Source organism: Pithys albifrons, chromosome 21 (assembly GCF_047495875.1).
Source record: "Pithys albifrons albifrons isolate INPA30051 chromosome 21, PitAlb_v1, whole genome shotgun sequence".
Classification (NCBI taxonomy): Eukaryota; Metazoa; Chordata; class Aves; order Passeriformes; family Thamnophilidae; genus Pithys; species Pithys albifrons.
In genome coordinates, this window is record NC_092478.1 from 1158002 (window position 1) to 1178628 (window position 20627).

Below are 20627 nucleotides of genomic sequence, written 5' to 3' on the forward strand. Positions count from 1 at the left end.
GGGATGTGGGTAGGTAGTAACAACAAATATATACTGGCATATATAAAGATATATATTTATATATAGATATATGACATACAAAACTATGGTTTATCAGTTAGAAATGGAAATGTGTGAAAGACTTGAGTATATCACTTGATACCGTGGTGATTTTAAATCTTGAGTGCTCTGTATGGGAGGAATAAGCAGATGTGGAGAATTCTGGTCAGGGATACTTTATAAAAAAAAAGAGCTTAGTTTGGGACAGATGTGAGGAAGGGCTGGGAGAATGGCAGGGAGGTCAGTTCTCTCTCCTGCATCATAAAGGGAGGCACAACTGGCTTTTTGCAGTTAACAGGCTAAGGGGACAGTATTATATCTGCTTGTGCTTGTCCTTCAATACTGAAAGGGGAATAACACTGTTTAAATGCTAAGGCTAGTGCAGGAAAAAGAGTAAGTCAGTGTAAACTTTAAATAATTAATCTGTAAATCAGTCTTAACTAGCTCTTAATCTTAAATTGGTTCCTAATCAAAATATGAGTGGGGTTCTGGAGCAGCCTTGTAATCAGAGTAGTGGCTTTGAGTTCTCAGGAGTTGGTTATTATTTGATGATTGGATTCTGTTATAAAGTTGCTTAAAATAGCAGAAACAGGACTTAATTGAACCTTCAGTCCCATGATTGTACAATCCAATTGAGACACATTCTGTATATCTGAGCCACCACTGCACAAATTGTTTTGTGTATTTGTTGAAATGAGCATTTTCCCCATGAAAGCAGATAAAACTCATCAAATTAAAAGGTTATGCTTGTTATCTTAATACATACTGAAAACTGTTTCTTGGTTTAAGTGAAAAGCACAAAGAGAAGGGATCTAGACCTTGCAGAAACCACTGGAGAAGCATTTCTTCAAGTAGGTAGGATAGTGCAAAACGTGGTTTTTAATTGTTTGGTTCTGGTTGTTTGCTCATCCCCTTGTTTAGTGCTGTTTAAAAATGGTTCTGCTCAGTCATGTGAAGACTGGAAAAATAAATACTCAACCTGAGCTGGGATAAAACTGAACAAATTGCCTGTGTTAAACAAAATCGACCTTTTTCATAACAAGGTGTGTTTGATGATGCTTGTTCCACCCTGGAAGAGCATCCAGGTTCCAATCCCTCGCCTGTCTGGTTCTGTCTGCTGTCCCTGGCAGTGCTGACACTTGGATGCTGCAGGGTCTGTGCCAGGAGCATCCAGGGTTACCTGACCTGACCTGCCTGTGAATGTTCTTAGTCATGGAAATGGCTGGTTCAAAAAGCAGTTTTATCTCTTGGGCTCGATGCCCCACAGTCATTTCTGCAGGTTAATTGGGATGTTTGCACCCTGATTTGTCAAATTCCTTTCTCTGTTATAAACATGCTGCTCTCCTATTTCGTGGCCTCTCCCCTTATTTTTGAAGTCTGAGTGCTTGTCAGAGCCTTATTGTGCATGACTTTGGACTCCTAACACCTTTTCTCCTCAAGCTGAGTTTGTCTTCTTGGGCATTTTTGACTTCCCATTTCTTAGGCCTTTTTTGGATTGTAGTTCCATTTTATTGCTGGATGGGAGTGAAGAATAATCTTCAGAGCAGACCATGGCAGAGACTTAATATATTGTCCAAAATTCTGTACTATTTTTCTGATTGATTCTTCATGTTGTTTTTAAAAAGAATACAGTCTTGATGTTGTTTTCAGCATAATTGTGCAATTATTTTCCTTGAGCTGTCTGCACCACGCTCAGCTCCTGAGTTATGTTTGGTTGAAGAGTAGATACATGCTTGATGGCTCTTTACTTTTTGACCTTTCATCTCCTGCCTTGTTCCTGTGTACTTTCTGATGCTGTCAGCTGCCCTAACCAAAGCTTGCCATGGACCTTTCCCTCCCATTCCAGATCATAAATGCAAATATTAGGCTGGATCTGCACAGTGTCTGTGGCCACTCTGGTTCCAAGAGCCTTTTCCCTTGCTCAAAATACGTCATTATGTATCTGACCTCTTGCTTTGTTTTGGGTTTTGTATCTGTTCAGAGGTGATGTTTCTGTTCTCCACCTGTGACTGGTTAATTCTCCCAATAATTTTGAGAACAAGACAATTTCCACTTCTTTCTGAATATCCTTTTGAGTTGTTCTGTTCTCTTAATGACATCCACTCTGGTGCATAAATGGTTGATTTGCTGGTTCTTAGTGTATCACAGTCACCAAGTGATTAGCGTGTTGCTCCCACTAATTAATAGTTCAGTTAATTCTTCTGTTCAGTTTGGCTGCAGCCGTTGTTGGGAGTTTCCTGGAGCAGCAGCTGCTGGGAGGGCACAGCGGTTGTGACAAAAGTGTTCGTGGCTCTGGAGCTCCGGCAGACCCTGGTGCAGCTGCTCCCTCGTCTGCACAGGCCAGGACTGTTCAATTGCTGTGTTTGTGGAGCAGCTGTCCTGCTCTGAGGGCACCTTACCTTGTGCCCAGTCACCTTCTTCGTGCAGGTGATGTACTGTCCCTCCTGGTCCCTTGTTCTTCTGTCTGTGTGGCTTTTCTCCAGCCTGGTGGCGGGTCAGGCTGGCCCACTGCTCGAGGTGTCTTGCTGTCACAGCCTGGTTTGTAGGATTATTCCTCCAGTATCTCACACCTTCCTCTTGGATTTTTCTGTTTCTCTTTGACTTTGTTTTCTACTGTAGGTCCTTCCTGCTGGCTTCAGTTTTGCCAGGTTCATGTTTGCTCTGACCTGTGGGCTGGGGGGTTGGACAGAGCTCTGGTTGGAGTGGGAGTGTCCTGGAGCTCTTCTGCACTCCAGGGAATTCAATTGCAAGCTCAATTTAAACATTTTCTCTTTTTTCTTTTTTTACTGATCGACCAGAAAGACTTTGAATTGTTTCCTTTCAGGCCTCCATTCTAAAACTATGCATGAAACTTCTACTTTTTAATTACTTCTTTCCTCGAGGGTAATTATTTATGTTGTGAGCTTTAGTAGCTTATTTCTGAGTTATTTATGCTGAATCCAAAATAGCCAATTTGCTTACGTTTACTCTATTTATTGTTCTGGTGCAAAATTGCTTAGGGGTCAAGGAAAGGTTTCTTTAAACTCAAGTCCCATTAGAATATCTGACTAATTTTTTTATGGGCAGCTGGAGTTTCCCAGTGTTTTTGCCTCTAGACTTAATTGGCTCTGGTCAGCTGGCTGCTTGGTAACCCCTTCCTGGCCAGAGTGCTGCCAGCACAGCCTCTCCCACCCTGGGCTGGGCCAGGAGGGGTGGCCATGGGGGGCTGGCTGAGGGTGATGCACTCACAGGATGTTCATTAATGTGATGCTTTACTGGTAATGGCAAAGAGTTGGCAACGACTGTGAACTGGATGAATTGCAAAAGAAGGGGCACAGAAGATTCCATTTTTTCCAGTTGCCTTCCTCATAGCTTTGCTAGCCTAAGGAATCACTAAATTTAGAACTGACCTTCTTAATAAATGTACCAGAACTATCACAAGCAAAGACATCCAGGAGATGTTAGTGTTGAATGTGTCAGGGAATGGTGAGCACTTCTTGAACTTTCATGGCATTGCTCTTTGAAAAATTATTGCAGGCTATTCTTGAGCTGTTCTGGAAGTTTAATTTTTGATCCCATGGAATATTTTATTATAAATAGGAGAAAAAAAATACAAGATGCTTTTTGCCATTAATTTTTTTTCAACTGCATCACTAGTGTCTTTTATTTGTGTTATTTATGTGGTAGGATTAGTGGTAGATTTGGTGTGAGTGACATTGTAAAATTTGCCAGTTAACAACACTGGTATTTTCAGGAGTACTGGTATTGTTAGGCATGTTTATGTTTGCATATAATTGACATATATAACTTGTCAAAATAGATTTAGTTTGTCTAGAATATCTATAACACAGGAACAGCTTTCCCCAGTTAGTTACCTTTTGCACTACTTAAAAGACTTGAAAGATTGTGGAAATAATTGGAAATACACAAAACTGTTTCCATTCTGTTTGAAGTGGAAAGCACATGGTAATTATTGCACTGTTGACTTTGCCTCTGGTGTGGATCATCCTAACAAATATTTACATCCAACCAAGAAACACAGACCCAGAGCTTGTCAGTGGAGGTTTGGGAAATGCAACTTTCTGACCCTTTTGCTTGTGACATTCCTGGAAAGTAAATACCCAAGCAGAACAGCTCAGTGGGATCAGAGAGTGTGCTGGGGTAAGTAATTCAAGGAACTGGTGATGGACATTTTAGTGTCAGAATCTTGAGAGGAAATCAAAGTAAGGCACAGAGTCTACAAGTGCATGTATAAGAGAAATGCAAGCAGTGCTTGAACATTAAAGTGTCTTCCTGAGGCTATTCTGTGAAGAAGAATAATACAAGAGAAAAGCAGAGGTAGAGAAGCAGAGAGAGAAAGGGAAAAAAATCTGCAAAGAGGTTTTTTTGAGGATAGAACCATTCCTCAAAAATCTTTTCAAAAGAAATTGAATAAGGAATCTTCCTGGAATGGTAGGCTTGCTCCTTGTCAGATGAAGAAAGATGTACTGAGCTGGGAAGAAAAGCCTGTTTGAACACAGGTGCTCCCACAGACAAAATACTGCCAGAATTCACCGTAATGGCCAGGTACAGATTCATCTTCTCCTCACAGTCTGTTCTTTCTACAAACACCTCGATGAGGGAATGTGAAAGATGCAAAGGGATCAGCATTTCATGGCTGTTCTTTGCTGTGAGCTCCTCCTGCAGAGCAGGATCTGGGTCCATGTGCAGGAGGCACAGCTGTTGTTACACAGGTGTGTGTGGGTCAGAGCCCACCTGAGCTGCCCTTAATGCCACAGGGCAGGGCATGGAGGTGCCCAGGGAGGCTGTGAGGTCTCCCCTGCTTCAGGCTTTGGCAGCAGAAGGAACTCCTGACTCAGGGGTGGGGCAATCATGTCTTTTCCCTCTGCCTGAGGACTGGCAGAAGGCAGAGGAGCATCTCATGGACATGAGCTTGGACTGAAACATCAGGTGAAACTGGGCCTTCCTGTGGTCCACAGGTACCTTGCACAGCCCATTCCAGGTGGGTTTGTTCTGCTTGTAGTAGGCACTATTTCAGGAAGGTTCCTTTTTGATCAGTTTTGTGACAGCTGCTTGGATTTTTTGTCTGAGTATTTAACATTTTTTCCAACAGTTTCTTGTAGAATGTCATTCATCTACATCTCACTTTTCCTTAATGACAGACAGTCCTGGTGGATTCAGTGTGCAGAACAAATGTGCTGGAAAGAATGATGTTAAGATCATTAGGAGAAAGGCAAGTTCATTACTTTGTCAGCAATTTTTCCTCCGAACTGCTGCTCACTAAGTGGTAAAAGTAAGTTAGGAGGATCCTGAGGGAGATGTTCCTGAGTGCCCCTTGCCCCTTTTGCAGGGCAGAAACTAAATGCCACTTGATGCATCTCCAGGCTTTTCTTGTTTCATTTCTGGGATTTTTTTCCTTCCTTAGTTGCAGCTCTAGGAAGATTTCAAGATTGCAGAACTTGGAGGAGAAAAGGTAACATGTTGTTAGTTTGGTGGGAGAGGCTTACAAAGTGCAGGAGGAGTCTCTGGTTTGGGGTTTCACGAGTCAGGGACTGCAACTGGTGTCAGTTCTGAGGGGCTTGGAGGTGCTGATGGACTTTGTCAGTCACCTGGAACACAACTGTCTTCATTCCATCTGCCATGGGGTCACTGAGCACAGACAGGAAGCTGCTTTTTGACTGTTCAGGGAAACAGCCATTTCTGCTGTGAGCAGAGTAACTTCTTCCATGTGTTCAGAGCATGTTGGGGCACTTGAGTGCTGCTCTGCCTTTGTCAGAACAGGGAAATAAAGAGCTGACTGGGTGGACCAGAGCCTGAGTTAAAAGAGATTTGAAGAAATGGAAAGCAGTAAAAAGCATTATCTGTGGTGTTGGCAAACCTGCTGGAAGGAGAAATTTGATGCTGTGATCAGGAATGTGCTTTCCAAGGAATCGTGAAGAACCTCATGAACGTGTGTCCCTGTGTTTGCTGAGATGTGCAGGAGGATGGATAGAAGACAGTCAGGAATCTGGCAGGATCACACTGGCTGTGGGTCCCTGGAATTCCAGAGAAGCAACAGAATTCCTGTCTGTGCCCTGATGGGAAGGCCCCCCCACTGGCTGGCACCTGGTTTTGGGGACAGCAAATAAAGGGACAGAACCTGCAGTGGGTGATACCTGCCCTTGGTCTCTCAGGGTAAGGTAACTCCATGCATAGAATTCCTCAGGCTGAAGTTTTAAAGTCTGATTTATATGTGGATCACAAGTCAAGGGCAGTGGCATCATTGCTGAAGTCCCATCTATCAGCAGTGCCTGGTGTGGTGAGTGTTCATTTCTTCTGATGCTGGACCTTCATCAGCTTTTCTGCTGTGTCCCCACAAGCTGTACAGCCCTTCCACTGCCCATTCCAAGTTAGTCTTACTTTTCTGAGAGTGCTTAACCTTTTTTTGCTTTGCAGGCTTTTATTCAGAGTTTATAAAAACGGGGAGTGATGTGTCTGCCATGCTGTGCTTTCAGGTGAAGTGTTCAGTGCTACACAGAAATTTTTAACCATTTTAAGCATTCATCTAATCATTCTTTGGGCATCCTTACCATCTAACTCTTACTTTAGGCATAATTGCAAGTAAAAGAAAAAAATCAGATGTCAGTTCTTTCAATAGTTCCAGTTTATCATATTTATGATGGTTGTGGAAATTTTCAGTGTCAGCTAAAAGCCATTGAGGAAGTTTTTAATTGTGTGTTGAGAGGGTAATTTAATCTCAGCTTCATCCACTCCCTGGATCTGACCCATATGCAAGTAAGAGAAAATCCCTTTTTCCCATTTTTGACAGTTGCATGATGACACTTGTTCCTCATCTGTTTGATGCTTTTGCATTAAACCCTGTCAGGGGAAATTGCACTAAAATTTAGCAACTCTTTGCTCTACATGCAGTGCAGATGCTTAAAAACAATCCAAGTATCTGTTTTCAAATGAAGTTGTGCTGTGAGGGGATGTTGTTTTGTGGTGGTGTGGGGGTTTTTTTGTTGGTTGTTTTATTACTTTGAGTAAGAAGATCTGCAAAGGAACAGTAGTTTTCTGTACTGAATATTTGCTTTATAGTTCTGCAGTCAGAGTGTCAGCTCTGAAGATCACAGGAGCTGTAACTGGTCTCCTGTTTGTTTTTAAAGTGTCGTGTGTGTTCATTCTACCAGGCTAAAATACACAGTTGTAGCTGTATCTGATACTAAAGATAAGTTGTTATAGATGTTACTGTGCTAAGTGTGTGGCTTGGCAGATGGCTGTAACATAAACCAAGATTTATGTCTCAAGTTGGAAATCACTTTGTTCATAACTCAGTAATGGGGGCAGCTTTGCTGTCAGTCTCGTGGTCGTTGTCGGAGGCCTCGTGTTGTGCCCCTTTACCTGGTGAAATGGGGAGACACAGAGTGATGGAGGCAGAAATCTGTTTGTTGTTTCCATCCTGGGCTCACATGGTTTCTGTTTAGCTCTGGTTCTGATATTTTTGTGTATAGAAGCTGAAGGTTGTTGGGTATGTTAATTCCTTGAAACATCATCTGTATGGACAAAGTGGGTTGCTTTTTAGTGATGATCATCTACAAGTAAGTCTGGTGTGATTTGGTTTCTGCAAACTTTTAAACCATCTTAAGGAACTACAAATGCTTTGCACACTTAGTATAAATGAGTACCTTCTAGTCAGCATCACTCTCACTGAGTTGGTGTGGATGGAAACTTGAGAAATAATATGATGGTCAGGTGACAATCTCAGCAAGTGGGTTCCCTTCTCTGCAGGGAGGGCCAAGCACATTCTCCCCTTAGTACATTGATTTATTACATGAAATCAGTTCTGTGTGACACTGGCAGCCATCAGAGAGTTCAGTGTGGTGTGGACAGATTCTGATCTCTCTGAGATCTCTGCAGCACAAGACTTAAATATGGACTTTAAATAAGGCAGCTGACCATTTTGAGCTTTGCTTGTTCTGCTCTGCAGCGTCCCAAGGGATCTTAGTCACAGGGGTGGGTCTTCCTTCAGCCTGAGCAGGAGGCAGAAAACTCCAAAGAGAGCAGGTCTTATCCCATCCTCATCTTCAGCTTCCTTATGCCAGAGGTTTAAGGGGTGTGTGTGTACATTTAATAGAGCCATAATTACAGGGATGTAACATCGATTCTTAGACTTCTGTGGATGTGCGTGCGGTTTCTGCCAACTGATAGTTGTTCAGATGAAAGTAATTTGATAAAACATTATGGCCTTTAGTCAGTGTCATTTACACCAGTAATGGAGGCTACTAACTAAACACAGTGAGTTCAGCCCACTGTGTGGAAATAGGGTTGGGCCAGTCCTGTGTCTTGGTCGTTCCGTGGTTTGTTTTGATTCTTTCTCATGTTCCTACATCACCTTTTAGGTTAGGAGTGGAGCTGGTCTAAGTACCAGGAGTTGTGATTATGCAGTGCAATACTCTGTATGACTGACAGCTAGGAAAAAAGTGAATTTATTTTATCTAATTTTAGCAGCCTGCAAAGTGGCTTGTAGTTAGAGATGGGCACAGTCAGAGGGTACCATGTCCTGTTGGAAGGATCTGCCTGGTCTGATCTGCCTGAGGTGGGACAATCAGTCCCATCCACTGGGAACAATTGTGTTTAATTCACTACAGAAACCTGCAGTGAATGGACTGCACTGGTGGAAGAATGTAAAATACCCAACTGCAACTCGACTGTGGTTTAGAAAACCAACTGCCTGCTGGTTTATGATTTAATTTTTCGTGTACTTTAGTTACAAAGTTGATTTTTAATTTTTTTTTAATCTTAAGATTTGTCTGTATCTTTAATACACTTAAAATAATGCAGTAACTGTTTGCACATCACTTCTGCCTCCCCTTCCACTTCCCCACAGCTTTCAGGTGTCATCACTGCGGGGCAGGAGGCAGAGCTCAGCTGCTGGCACTGCTGGGCCTGGGCAGGCAGGGCCTGTTGTCTGGGTAAAAAGAAGACTGAATTTAATATTGTAGCATCCATAAAAATGGAAGCACTTAATATTGAGACTGTAAAGCTTCCTTATGGATGGAATTTACATTAATGCATTTTATTGTTCCATCTAAGCAGATCAAATGATAAGCCCAGTGTCATGTACACGTTTGTGACTATTCTGTTAAATAGATTTTAATACTTAGTATTTTTATTCTCATGCATTGCAGAGCGGAAGTTATTTCCAAGAATAAAGATAATTACATTTGTCTCAGTGCTCTCAAAGGGGAAACCCCCCTGTATGTTAAGGTGTGTCACTGTAGGTGAGAAGTTCTGCTCTGTCCCGTCCCACCTCTGTGTGTGTTCTCAGTGGGCCTGTTGCAGTTTAGCTGCAGTGAGGAGTGTTCCTGTTGGTGACATTTCAGAGGCAGCTCAGAAGGGATGCCAGGATTGGGTCTGGGGGCTGGTTTGGCACCGGGGTGAGAGGGGCTGCAGTCCCTGCCAGCTGCGGGCGCAGGTTCCCCTCCCCTGGCCCTGGCGCTGGCGCTCCCGGGGCCATGTGACTTTGGGCCATATTAGCAGGTTTATCCAAGCCTAGCCCCTCTGACTAACAGATGTAGGGAAAAGGGCATTCTGGGATTGCAGCAGTTGCTTTTGAACAACAATGTCCTTTTTGTAAGAATCTGATGCTTCTTAAGAGATGGAACATGACATCATTACCGTCGATCCAAGAAACATTCCTTCAATAACACTGAGTGTGCTCTGGTTATCAGCTCCCTTCCCCCAGCTCCTCGCTCCTGCTTTCTGACATGCTTTTTGTCCATTGTTTTGTTGGGGGCTGTAAATGTGAAACAGTTGTCTTTCAGTGTTATGTGCTTGTTAGAGCTGGAATCAAGTGGAATATTGTTGATTTATAAGAAAGAAAGAAAGAAAAATAGCAAAAGCCCCACTTTTCCTCCAGCTTTCATAAATGTAGTGTGTTTCAGGTAGTGCTGAGCTGGAGCTAATTATTTCCCTTCCCACACAGTATTACTTACTGTGTTATGCAAGGGAAGGTTCCTGTGCGTCCCACTCGGCCTCTCTGGCAGGTACATGGGGTGTGGATTCCGGCTGCTTCCAGGGCTCCTGCAGGGCTCCTGCACCGACTGGAGATGTGTGTGTGCTCACCAGTGAGTGTGGCACAGTTGGGAGCAGCTGTGTGTGGATGTGTGTGTGTGTCTGTGTCTGTATATCTGTCTATCTGTACACCTGGGCCCCACTGGGATTGGAGTGTTGGCTTTTCCGTAGCCCCTGAGGACTGGCTATCACAGAAACACATTCTGCCTTGCTTTATAAATCTTTTCGAATGCTGATTGCTTGGAGGAAGACTGGGAAAAAGCTGGATTTTGTTTCCCTCCCTGTGTTCTTTCCCCCACACGTTTTCATCCGAAAATGCAGAGACTTGTGGGGTTCCCAGCGAGGTTCGTCGTGGCTGTCGCAGCCCCGCGATGCTGGCAGGGCTCGGAACTCACAGGGAGCAGGCAGAGGTTGGCACTTTCACAGGCTGCAGCTGTCTGGAGAAGAGAACCACTGAGTACAAACATGCAGGAGTGTGTCTTTTTTCATCCTTGCAGGGAGTGGAAACAAATGATTCATTGATGGTCTAGAGGCTTGGAGAAAGGTGGGGTTTATAGTGTCCAGGAAAGGAGGAGAAATGGACAGGGATGGATGGGGCTTTCTGATAATGTTAAACTTAGCTTTGTTGTCTTTCGCAGCTTCATAATGGAAATAAACCCCCAACTTCTTTAAAAAACAAATTTGAGATACAAAATATGAACTAAAAAAGCACAAATCTTGACCAGACAGACATTTTTGTAGAGAGATGTGTGATCAACTGTTTGCCAGTAACAGAATTGTTTTTATTAGACTCAGTTTGACAGTAAATCCAAATACTCTCCTTTAATAGGAAAAAAAGGTGCATTTTACTTGTAGTGGTTATTTGACATCACCTGTTATAACAGGACAGTAAGATTTTAGAACAACTTAACAGTGTACTTTTATTCTGACTGTGTTCCAAGACACAAAACTTAGAGCAAATGAAAGTTACTCATGGTGCAGATAGAAAGGATTTCATACGTTCCTGATTATGTCTGAAGCTGCAAGTTCCTCTGAGGAGAGTGTTTGGCAATGAACTATTGTCCATTGTCTCACGGGCCATCGCAATTAAAACGTGCTGGCACAATTAAAACGTGTGTTTGCCTCTGCTGAAGCAGAGCAGAACGACGTGTTGTGTGGACCTGGGTGTCTCCTGTCCTGGATGCTGTTCCTCTGAGGAAGGAGGCTGCAAATAAGCCTCAGAACAGGCATTTTGTGGTAGACATCACAAAGTCCAGACAAGTCTTTAAGACACAGTGAGTGTAACTTTTCAGAAGGGGAGTGTTATGGTAATATGGACTCACTAGTGACCAGCTGGTTATTGCTGTAGGTCAGAGATTTTGTGACTGCTCTGCAGGTGATCAAGCAGATGCTGGACCGTGGAATGAGTCCTGTTTTGTGTGTCGATTTTGGTTTGTGTTCTGGAGAAGTGCTTGTCTGGTGCCACAGTGGGGCTGTGGCATTATCCTGGCACACAGGTGGTGTTGCCCCTCTCACCAGGGCTGGTTGCTCTGGGGGACGGGGAAGCTGCTTTGCTGTAGCTTGTTCTGGGCTCTTTGAGGCGAGGACAGTCAGTGAAGGCCTGCGATCTTTCTCTTGCAGTAATCCATGCTGAAGAGGCTCCACTCATACAGATGAGCCAAGGGTTGAGGCAGCACTTTAAACCCAGATAGTCGGTCGGCTCAGTGCCCAGCAGGATGCCATCAACCAGCCGAGCGGGCAGCCTGAAGGACCCCGAAATCGCAGAGCTCTTCTTCAAAGAAGATCCCGAGAAGCTCTTCACAGATCTCCGAGAGATTGGCCATGGAAGCTTCGGAGCAGTTTATTTTGTAAGTAGCTCTGTGACTTGTGAATGGTGGTGTGTCTCTTTTGAAACTAGGGACATAGACTTTTTTGAACATATTGAGGAAAAGAAACGTGTGGCTCCTTTGTGTGCTGTGAGATGTTTTCTTGTGTGCCTGTACAGTCTGAATCCCTCCACAAACTTGCACTTATCTGTAAGGTGTGTGCATAGAAATTGAAAAGAAAACCTGGAAATGTGGTCCTTGCCTGGTGCTTGTAGGTGTATTGTTATATTGCAATCAGGAATGTATCTGCAGATTAAAGCATGGACTTCTGCTCCATCCATTCTGACTGGCAATGCAGTTCCTTGGTCTGATCACTTCCTTATCACCTCTTGTTCCTTGAGAGAAACTGAGTTCTTTCTCCCTTCCTGCATCCCCCCAGGCTCTCTTAAAGCCATTCTTTGTGTTTGACACCTGAGTGTTGGTGCTTTCATTGTCGTTTGTCCTGCCACATCTTTTCCTACTGCAGGCAAAAATCCAAATATCCATCTGCATAAAACTTCCTTCACATGAACGTCTGGACAGCAGAATTTTTCCCAGGCTGTGTGTGTAGCTCAGCCAGCAGTGGGATCCTGGTAACCTCAGTGCAGGTTGCTGTGTGTTAACCAAATACTGTGAAGCCTTCATGAAAAAACACATTTTCCTCAAAAAACCTTTTCACATTTATAATTACAGGAGGTGTGGCCAAGCCTGCCAGTTTTCCTTCAGAGACCCATTCGTGTCACTATTTTATGAGATGCCTATTCAGTGTTAATATTTGCAGCAGACCATGTTGGGAACCTTCCAGCACAAATTTAATGCAGCACAGATGAACTAATTAGGAAAAGCTTCTTAATTTTGTTCCCTGCTTAAAACTATGAGCCACCACTGTCTGGGAACAGATCTGGGGGAGGAACTGTGTTCTGATGAAACAGAACTCACCTGCAGCCTTCGATTCACCCCATTTACTCACTTTGCTTCAAGAGTGAACATAAAAGGAGGGAACTGACAAATACACCTTCCTGCTCTGTGGAAATACTATTGAAGAAATACTATTTTTTATTCTAACCTGTAAGTTTTACCATTTTTACTACTAGCAGTTCTGAGATCCTGGATCTGAAACTGTTCCATGCAGTGTACCCTGTACCTCAAACAGAGGCCCAAAACACAAGAAGGACAACATGGGCAGGGAAATTTAGCATGAGTTAAACAAGTATGAAGAAATAAAACATGGAATGTATGTCTCGGGTCCTTTATTCCTCTGTAGATCTAGAGAAAAAAAACCTCTTAAGTTTCTCTAACAAGATTTTGATTCTGCTACTGCAAACAATTAAACTTTCTCTAATTAATACAATATTGGATTATGGTTAATAACTGCTTAAAAGGGTATTACTGAAGCCAGTGACATACTGCAGTTTTTCTTTGTGCATGCTGTGCCTGTGTCAATGCTGAAGTTACTCTGGTCACCAGATGTTGGTCCTTTGTGTGGAGTTTTTGGAGGAAAGCAGGATATACATGTGCATACACATCTGCCATAAAACAATTTTCATTCTTTTGCGTGGTTTGAGTGACCTGGCCTTGTTCATCTTCCTGGCTTTTGTCTAGGAACCATCTTTTTCAGTTATTAAGGATCACAGGGAAACTAAGAGAGCAAATGAAACTCCATGGTTTTAATGTTCCTGGGGTGTCAGCTGGGCTGGTTCTCCCTTTCTCAGCATTGTAGGACTGGAGGTGTTCTGGCAATGGGGTTGCTTACTTGGGTTTTCTGGTGCACAGCACCCTGTCCCCAGGCTGCTTTCATTGCATAAAACCTGCATTAAAACTGCTGTTGATAAAGAGATGTGTGGGGAATCAACAAATAGAAAAATCCATGTAATCCTGAAATCTCCCCTGCCTTTTTTTACATACATTTTAGTGTTCCATTGTTAGTTGTACCTTCCTTCCCTTTTAGCAATGATGCCAGCAAGGGGTGATATATTTATACCTGGTGACTGGTTGGGTGTTTACTTGTGTCTCTTTCTTTATTTCTGTTGCATCCTGCAATAGCAGAGAGTTTGGGGTTTGTTTTTCTTTCATAATTGACATGAATTTTGCTGGTTCATCTCTTGGTTTTAGTTTCTTAGAATCTGCAAGTCTGGCACCTCTGAATCATTTTTGGTATTATCCTTACCCTCCTCCCTGCTTTGCAGTGTAATAATAGCTTTTGCTTGACACAGGAAACCTACTACACTGGAACACTGCAGATGGAGCAGGAGAATAACCCACTCTCTTTTGTTAGAGCTGAGTTCCTTCTGCTCTACTCTAGTATTTTTTTGCCTGTTTTATTGCAGCTCTTCACTGATTTGAATGTTTCAGAGATTCTCTATTAGTAAACATCCAGGAGTAAGAATTCTATTCTTCCCTTTTTTGTCTCATGCAACAAAAATAGTCACCCCTCATCCAACTTTACAGGTAATACCAGGGAGAGGATCCTCTCAAACAGAATGAAAACTAAAAATAGTACTGGTTCAAGCTTATTGTAACTGGTTGAAATAAAGACTGTCAGGGAATTCTGGGAATCTCTTTAATGAACAGCAAAATTAAAACATGGCTAAAAAATCTTTTTACAAAAGGCAGAGCTTTGATGCTTATTAATCCATGTTCTGATAGGCTGTGCTTGATAGTACCAATATATTAAAAATCAGCATTTTCATCAGTCATCAGTGAATGCTGTGGTGCACTTTATTCTGATTTATATCATTTGGTTTCATGTCCAAGTTGATTATTCTTATCAGAGAGACTCAGAGGTCTTTTCCTCCGCCAGTCTCCCATGCTGCTGAACTCTTAATCAAGGAAATCTGGAGACTTGTCTGGAGCCATCCCTCCTGTGAGGTGCTGCCTCTCCTGCTGGGGGATGAGCCCTTGCTTTGGTGCTGAATTAAACAAAAGATCACGTCCAGTTCTTGTGTTGGATTGTTGCTGTCTGCAGTCAGGCAGTTTGCCTTGGCAGTGTGAAAAGCAAAAGCCAGGTACTTTACTGTGCAGTGTGAGTAACTACTGGGACTGGGAAGGTGGAAGTCTGATGTGCAGATGGGCTGCTTAGGTCACTGCCATCTTCCTCTATGTCCTCTGCAGTCCTTTAGGACACAAAAGCTATTTTTTTGGGAGAAAGCCAGTGGTGCCTGGAGCAGGTATGTCCTGTGCATCCTGAGACATCTTTCCTTGCTGTTTGAATGGACCTTGGGGCTTGAGCCTTGCCTCTGTTTCACTCAGAATGGACCTGGGCAGGGAGAGGAGTTGATTCAGGGAAAATCCCTTCTACTTGAGTCAGAGCTGCTTTTATAAGCTGTGATTTTTAGTTTAGAAGTCACAGTGCTCAGCTCCTGCAGAGACTTGCTGGATTGCTGAGTGTGGAAAAATGTTACACCTTGTCTCAGACAGATCTTTCACTTGGGAAAGAAATTTCCAATAGATGGAGCAGTCACACCCCTTGGAAGATATTTTGGTGTAACTCCTTGCAAAAGTTAACTAAGGGATAAAGATTTTTTTTAATGAGTGTGTTTGGTCTGCATCTTACGGGAAGTTGGCACCTGAAGACACTGATGTCCCAATTTTTGCTGTTGCAGGCACGGGATGTGCGCACCAACGAAGTGGTGGCCATCAAGAAAATGTCATACAGTGGGAAGCAGTCCAATGAGGTATGTGCAGCATGTGCATTAAACCTTGACTTATTATATGGGATGATTGTAATTATCTTGGGTTCCTGCAGGAGAAATCTGTTCTTAACTGTAAGGTTGAATGAGGGTGCTGTGTAAACAAACCAAATCAGTTTACTGTTCACAATGTATTTCTGCCTAATCTGCTCCTGGAAAAAGACTCTTCTTCCAGACTCAAAGGAACTTTGGATCCCCATAAATATGTAGAAGGGAAAAAAGAAAATTAGAAATGATGGGTTTGAGTGTTAGAGTGTCTTGTTGCCCTTAAAGGTTCCATTTTAAATACCTTTAAAAAAACCATATTGCTTCCTGAGCAAAGGAATACCAGCAGTGGATGCAGCAGTGAGAGTCAGAGGGAACCTTGCTGGTACAAAGTAGTGAGGCAGGACACATCCTTCCCTGGAATGACTGGGCTCATGAGCAGCTCAAACAAAGGCAAAACAGCTGTGAATGAATGAGTGTGAAAATCTGAACAGCAGCAGAATTCTGGAAGAACTGCCAGAGCCAGGGATTAAGGCAGTCTTTGCAGAGAGGTCTGTAACACTGGGACTCTGAAATGCAGGCACTGGGTGTTTTCACAGTCACCCCAGACGTGTCTCTTTTCCCTAGAACATTTAGCAGAGATGGTTGATTTTATACTTGAAGTGTTTAAGTGCTAATACAGACTCTTGAATAGCCCAACATGACACGAGCAGCTGATTTGGTATTATTTCTGGTAAATACCATCTATCAAATTGTGACATGATTTTTCAACAGAAGTATTTATTGTAAGCATGTTGTTCCAGGCATTTATGGTTCCCTCCCTCCCTTCCCTGTGTTCCAATCTTAGAAAAGCAGCCTTGCTCTGATGAGTTTGACTAACAGCTCGCTGCTTTCTGTGCCTGTTGTGTATTGATCAGCTGCATTCCCAGGGGAGCAGATCCTTCCTCTGTGTGTGTGTGTGTGTCTGTGTAGGAGGCAGAGGTGGCACTGTCTCTCCAGCACTCCTAAATTCCAGCTTCAGAGTTCAATTTGCTGTGCCTGTTTCTGTTTTGTCACTGCAGTGACTTGTTTAACTGTGTACTGATGAAAGAATAATTTGTACTTGCTACTTGTCCTACTGTTTTAATTACTGTGGGCTATAAATACTCTATTCACATGAATGAAACAAACTGTGCATGCTTCAGAAATAGCTGTTGTTTGTCTTCAATGCGTATGTTTCTTTATTTTGAAGAAAGTAATAAGACCAGGATTAAAACTTTTTGTATTTTACTTCCATATTTATTTGTTTTGTTCAGAAGTTCATTGGAGTTATGATCCAGCCTATGTAAAGACAATTGATTAAGGCCATTCTGGTGTCATATTTACTTTGGTTTCATAGTAAGATTTTATCATTGGTGGGGACAATTACTCTATAAAGTAAGGTCACATTTTATGCTAAAAATAAGTGTAAAACCTTTGAAAAATGTAGTCCTGTGCTCTTAATGTGATCTTGGAGCTTTTTTTAATGCAGGAAATTGTGAATGCTTCACTAGTGTATCACCTCTCTCCCACTGTAGAAGTTTAATGTGGTGCTTTCTTGGTTTGGCTTTTATTGTTTAGTTCCTCAAAGTCTTTGAGCCTGAAGGTAAAAGGCAACTAAGCCATTCTGGTGTCAGTGCAGAGTTTGTTGGTAGAGCTGCACTGTGTCATTCTCATGACATTGCTGGTGTTGAGAAATGCATAACTTGGTCAATCAGCTGCCTCAGTTGTGGCTGCCACGTTTCCTGTGTTTCCCCAACCCTGAAGTTTCTATTGAGGAGGATTTGGGTTCTGCACATTTTCCAATGGATTAGGGTAGATGAGCCCTCTGTCCCTCAGTGAATCTCAGCCACATACCTGCACCTGGGGAAGAGTGTGCTGAGAGATTAACAGGACCTGGAGAGCAGCTTTTGAACCTTTGGGTGTTGGGTGAGGTTTCTTTATCTCGGGTTCCCTTCAGAACTGATACTCTGGCTCAAAAAACATTTGCAGTGTCAACACTCTTGTGTTCACTCCTGCATACTTCAATGGTTTCAGCTACTGCATTTGGTTTTGAAAATGTAGTTTTGCTGTTGCACTCACAAGCTTTTGCCTTTCTTGCCCAAAGAGATGTGGATGTGCAGCAAATGGGAGGACTTGGGGGTCTCTGAGGGGAGCAATGGCAGTCAAGGCATGTTCTGGAACTTGACAATTAGGCCTCTTCTGTACTTTAAAGTTGCACTTTCAGAGCTCCCCTTATTATAAACCTGGGCCTTGTTTTGTCTGTTTATATATTTTTTCTCCTGCAGATCCATTCCCTTACCTGGTAGGTAACTCATTCTAAATTGGTCCTTGTAAAGACTGAACTAGTAATAGAGAAACATTACCAAGAACATGGTCAGATATTCGGTGGCTGATAAATGGGGCCTCCAGTGTAATGTAGTGACTAGTAGGGATAGGTCTTTATAGCTACAAGAGTTGAGAGAGAGACAGCTGATCCTGCTGGAGGACACTTACCACCCACATCTCTTTCAGGTTGGAGTGTATGTTTGATTTACCAGCAGAAATGGTATCACTTTAAAGAGGATCACTTCTTTTTTGAGGACTTGCTTAGACATTCTTCTCCAGTATATCTTGTGCACATATAAAATATAAAGTATCACATTGATGGGAGATCCTTACATACAGCCTGATCAGTCAACAACTTGTTTTGTAGTTCTGTTGAGGAGTTAAACAGTGAACATCACAGTGTCGATGCAAATTTATTTTGATTTGAAACCTTGAGATGGTTTTGCCTCTTGAAATAATGAAATGACATAATAACAACAACCAAAAAAACCAAAGGTAACAGTTTTATGAAGTCTTTCTGTTTCTTTTATTCCCTACAGAAATGGCAGGATATTATTAAGGAAGTCAAGTTCCTCCAAAGAATAAAACACCCCAACAGTATAGAATACAAAGGCTGCTATCTGCGGGAGCACACAGCATGGGTAAGCACTGCTGCTCTGCACTGCTCTTGCCTTGGGCAGGGGAGCTCTGAATCTCTCCAGCTGCCTTTTGGGCACTGCACAGGCTCAGGGGGGCACAGCCACAGACCTCAGCAAAACTGAATCTGCTTTTTGGAATCAAAATCTAGGGAAAGTTTTTCTTTCACTTACAGAGTAAGGTGAGTGTGCTGCTGTTGTGGTGTATTTAACCTCATGAACTGAGTGTTTGTAATAATGTACACCCATCATTGACAAAGTTTTGTAGTACAGGATGCTAAAGAAATCATATTGTTCAACTAATAGTTTAAGTTGCAGGTAGTGTTCATGTATTAGCTACAATAAATCTGTAGGACAAAGTTTTAGTTTTCCTTTTTGAAATCTGACTGGGACAGAATCTTAAGTAAATCCCTAAATAGCCCTTTAATACTCTGATAAGCTTGTTAAGTGCAATTTAACATTCCTGTTAAGTATGTGCATATAAAATACAATACCTACCTGGTAATGACTGTGCTTTTGCCTTCCTCACAAGTGTTGTTGCTTGTGTCTGGCACAGGAGGGTCCTGCTGATTCCAGTTAGAGCTGTGCTTGTGGGAGGGGTTGGTGGTACCACAATACCTGCTGTGTTAGGGCAGCTTGCACTGTCTGCTCCAAGGGCTGGGTCTGCATTTCCTCCTCATAAGTCTAGAAAACATATATTTACTACTAGACATTTCCTAACAACTACTTTTTTTTCTTCCCATACAGCTTGTTATGGAATATTGTTTAGGATCAGCATCAGACTTACTAGAAGGTATGTCAGCATGTTTGTTTGTTGCAAAGTCAGAAGTGTAGTACTGCAGTAGGAGGTTACAGCATCACAGAATTGCCCCTGAGTATATAGTTTTGTGTGGGGGCAGTGTGTGTGTGAACAGGCACAGTTTGTCCCATTTTTTCATGTCTGTAGTGGGTTTTCTGTGGAATATTTGCTTTCCTAGGTGCATGGTTTCATCTTGGTTTGTGTTATTTTAAAGTTGTCAGTCAGCTATTTGTTTTGTTCTGAGTTTTAGGTTCTCTTGTGATGACAGTTCTAGATTTATTTCTGAAAACCCTTGCTGGTGATCCTAATGCTTACTAACAGCTGTAGGCCTGCAGCAGTATTAGATTTTGCTTGATGAGGTCTTTTGTTAAATGGTAATTTTTCTACCAGACTTCTCATAGTGAGCTTTTTTTGAAGTTATACCTATGGCCAATCAGCTGTTCAGCTGCTTTCCTTGCCAGAAGCATTTCAGGACAAAAGGCTGAGCTGTCAGAGTCTCAACTGTATTGCTACAGTTTATTTATGTGTGAATTGTTGTTAAGTTCTAGGATTTGGGATTTAGCTTCATTAATGGAAACTGGATACTGAGTCTCAAATAGTACTTGGGAGAATGGTCACGAACTGATGGAAATGTAGTTTATGGTTGCAGAGTAGTCTTTGGTAGCTGCTGTTTTACAGTTAGATTACATCTGATTGTAGATTGTGAACTATTCTTACATTTGCTTCTCATGCTGAACCTACTGAAAATAAACTTCTAATGTTTCTGTTTACATTGTTAACAGTACTCTCATGCTGCAAAGTGTATTGTTTTCTATCATATTGAATTTCACATAAATTCTTTCCTTAAGTTCATAAAAAGCCATTGCAAGAAGTGGAAATAGCAGCAATTACCCATGGTGCTCTCCAGGGATTAGCATACTTGCATTCTCACAATATGATCCATAGGTGAGTGGTTATACTTTTGCTACCTCACACACTTCCAGGTAATTTATTTTATTGATTGTATCCCCTTCATCCCAAATTTAATACTGTAAGCAGAGATTTTCTTTTCAGTGTCCATATGCTCCCAAACAAGTGATTTGTAGCAGACTAAACACTGGCAAGCTGTGTGGCTGCACAGGCACTGTCCCTTGCAGCTGGTGCTCATCATTTCTGCAGAACTCCTTTGAGTCTGCTCAGCTTTTCAGTCCTTGATCTGCTGCTGATTGTCCCTGGAGCAGTGAAGGGCAAGGCAGGCTGAGTTCACCCAAAGAACTTG

General features: G+C 42.5%; 1 protein-coding gene across 1 annotated transcript in view; it reads left to right on the top strand.

The window, feature by feature from the left end:
- TAOK1 (TAO kinase 1) overlaps positions 1 to 20627 on the top strand; it is a 69025-nt gene that overhangs the window by 16745 nt on the left and 31653 nt on the right. The window contains exons 2-6 of the mRNA XM_071574819.1: positions 11692 to 11918; positions 15518 to 15589; positions 18475 to 18576; positions 19318 to 19363; positions 20218 to 20314. Coding sequence (XP_071430920.1) covers positions 11787 to 11918; positions 15518 to 15589; positions 18475 to 18576; positions 19318 to 19363; positions 20218 to 20314 — 449 coding nt within the window. The 5' untranslated portion in view covers positions 11692 to 11786. The remainder of the gene's footprint in view (positions 1 to 11691; positions 11919 to 15517; positions 15590 to 18474; positions 18577 to 19317; positions 19364 to 20217; positions 20315 to 20627) is intronic.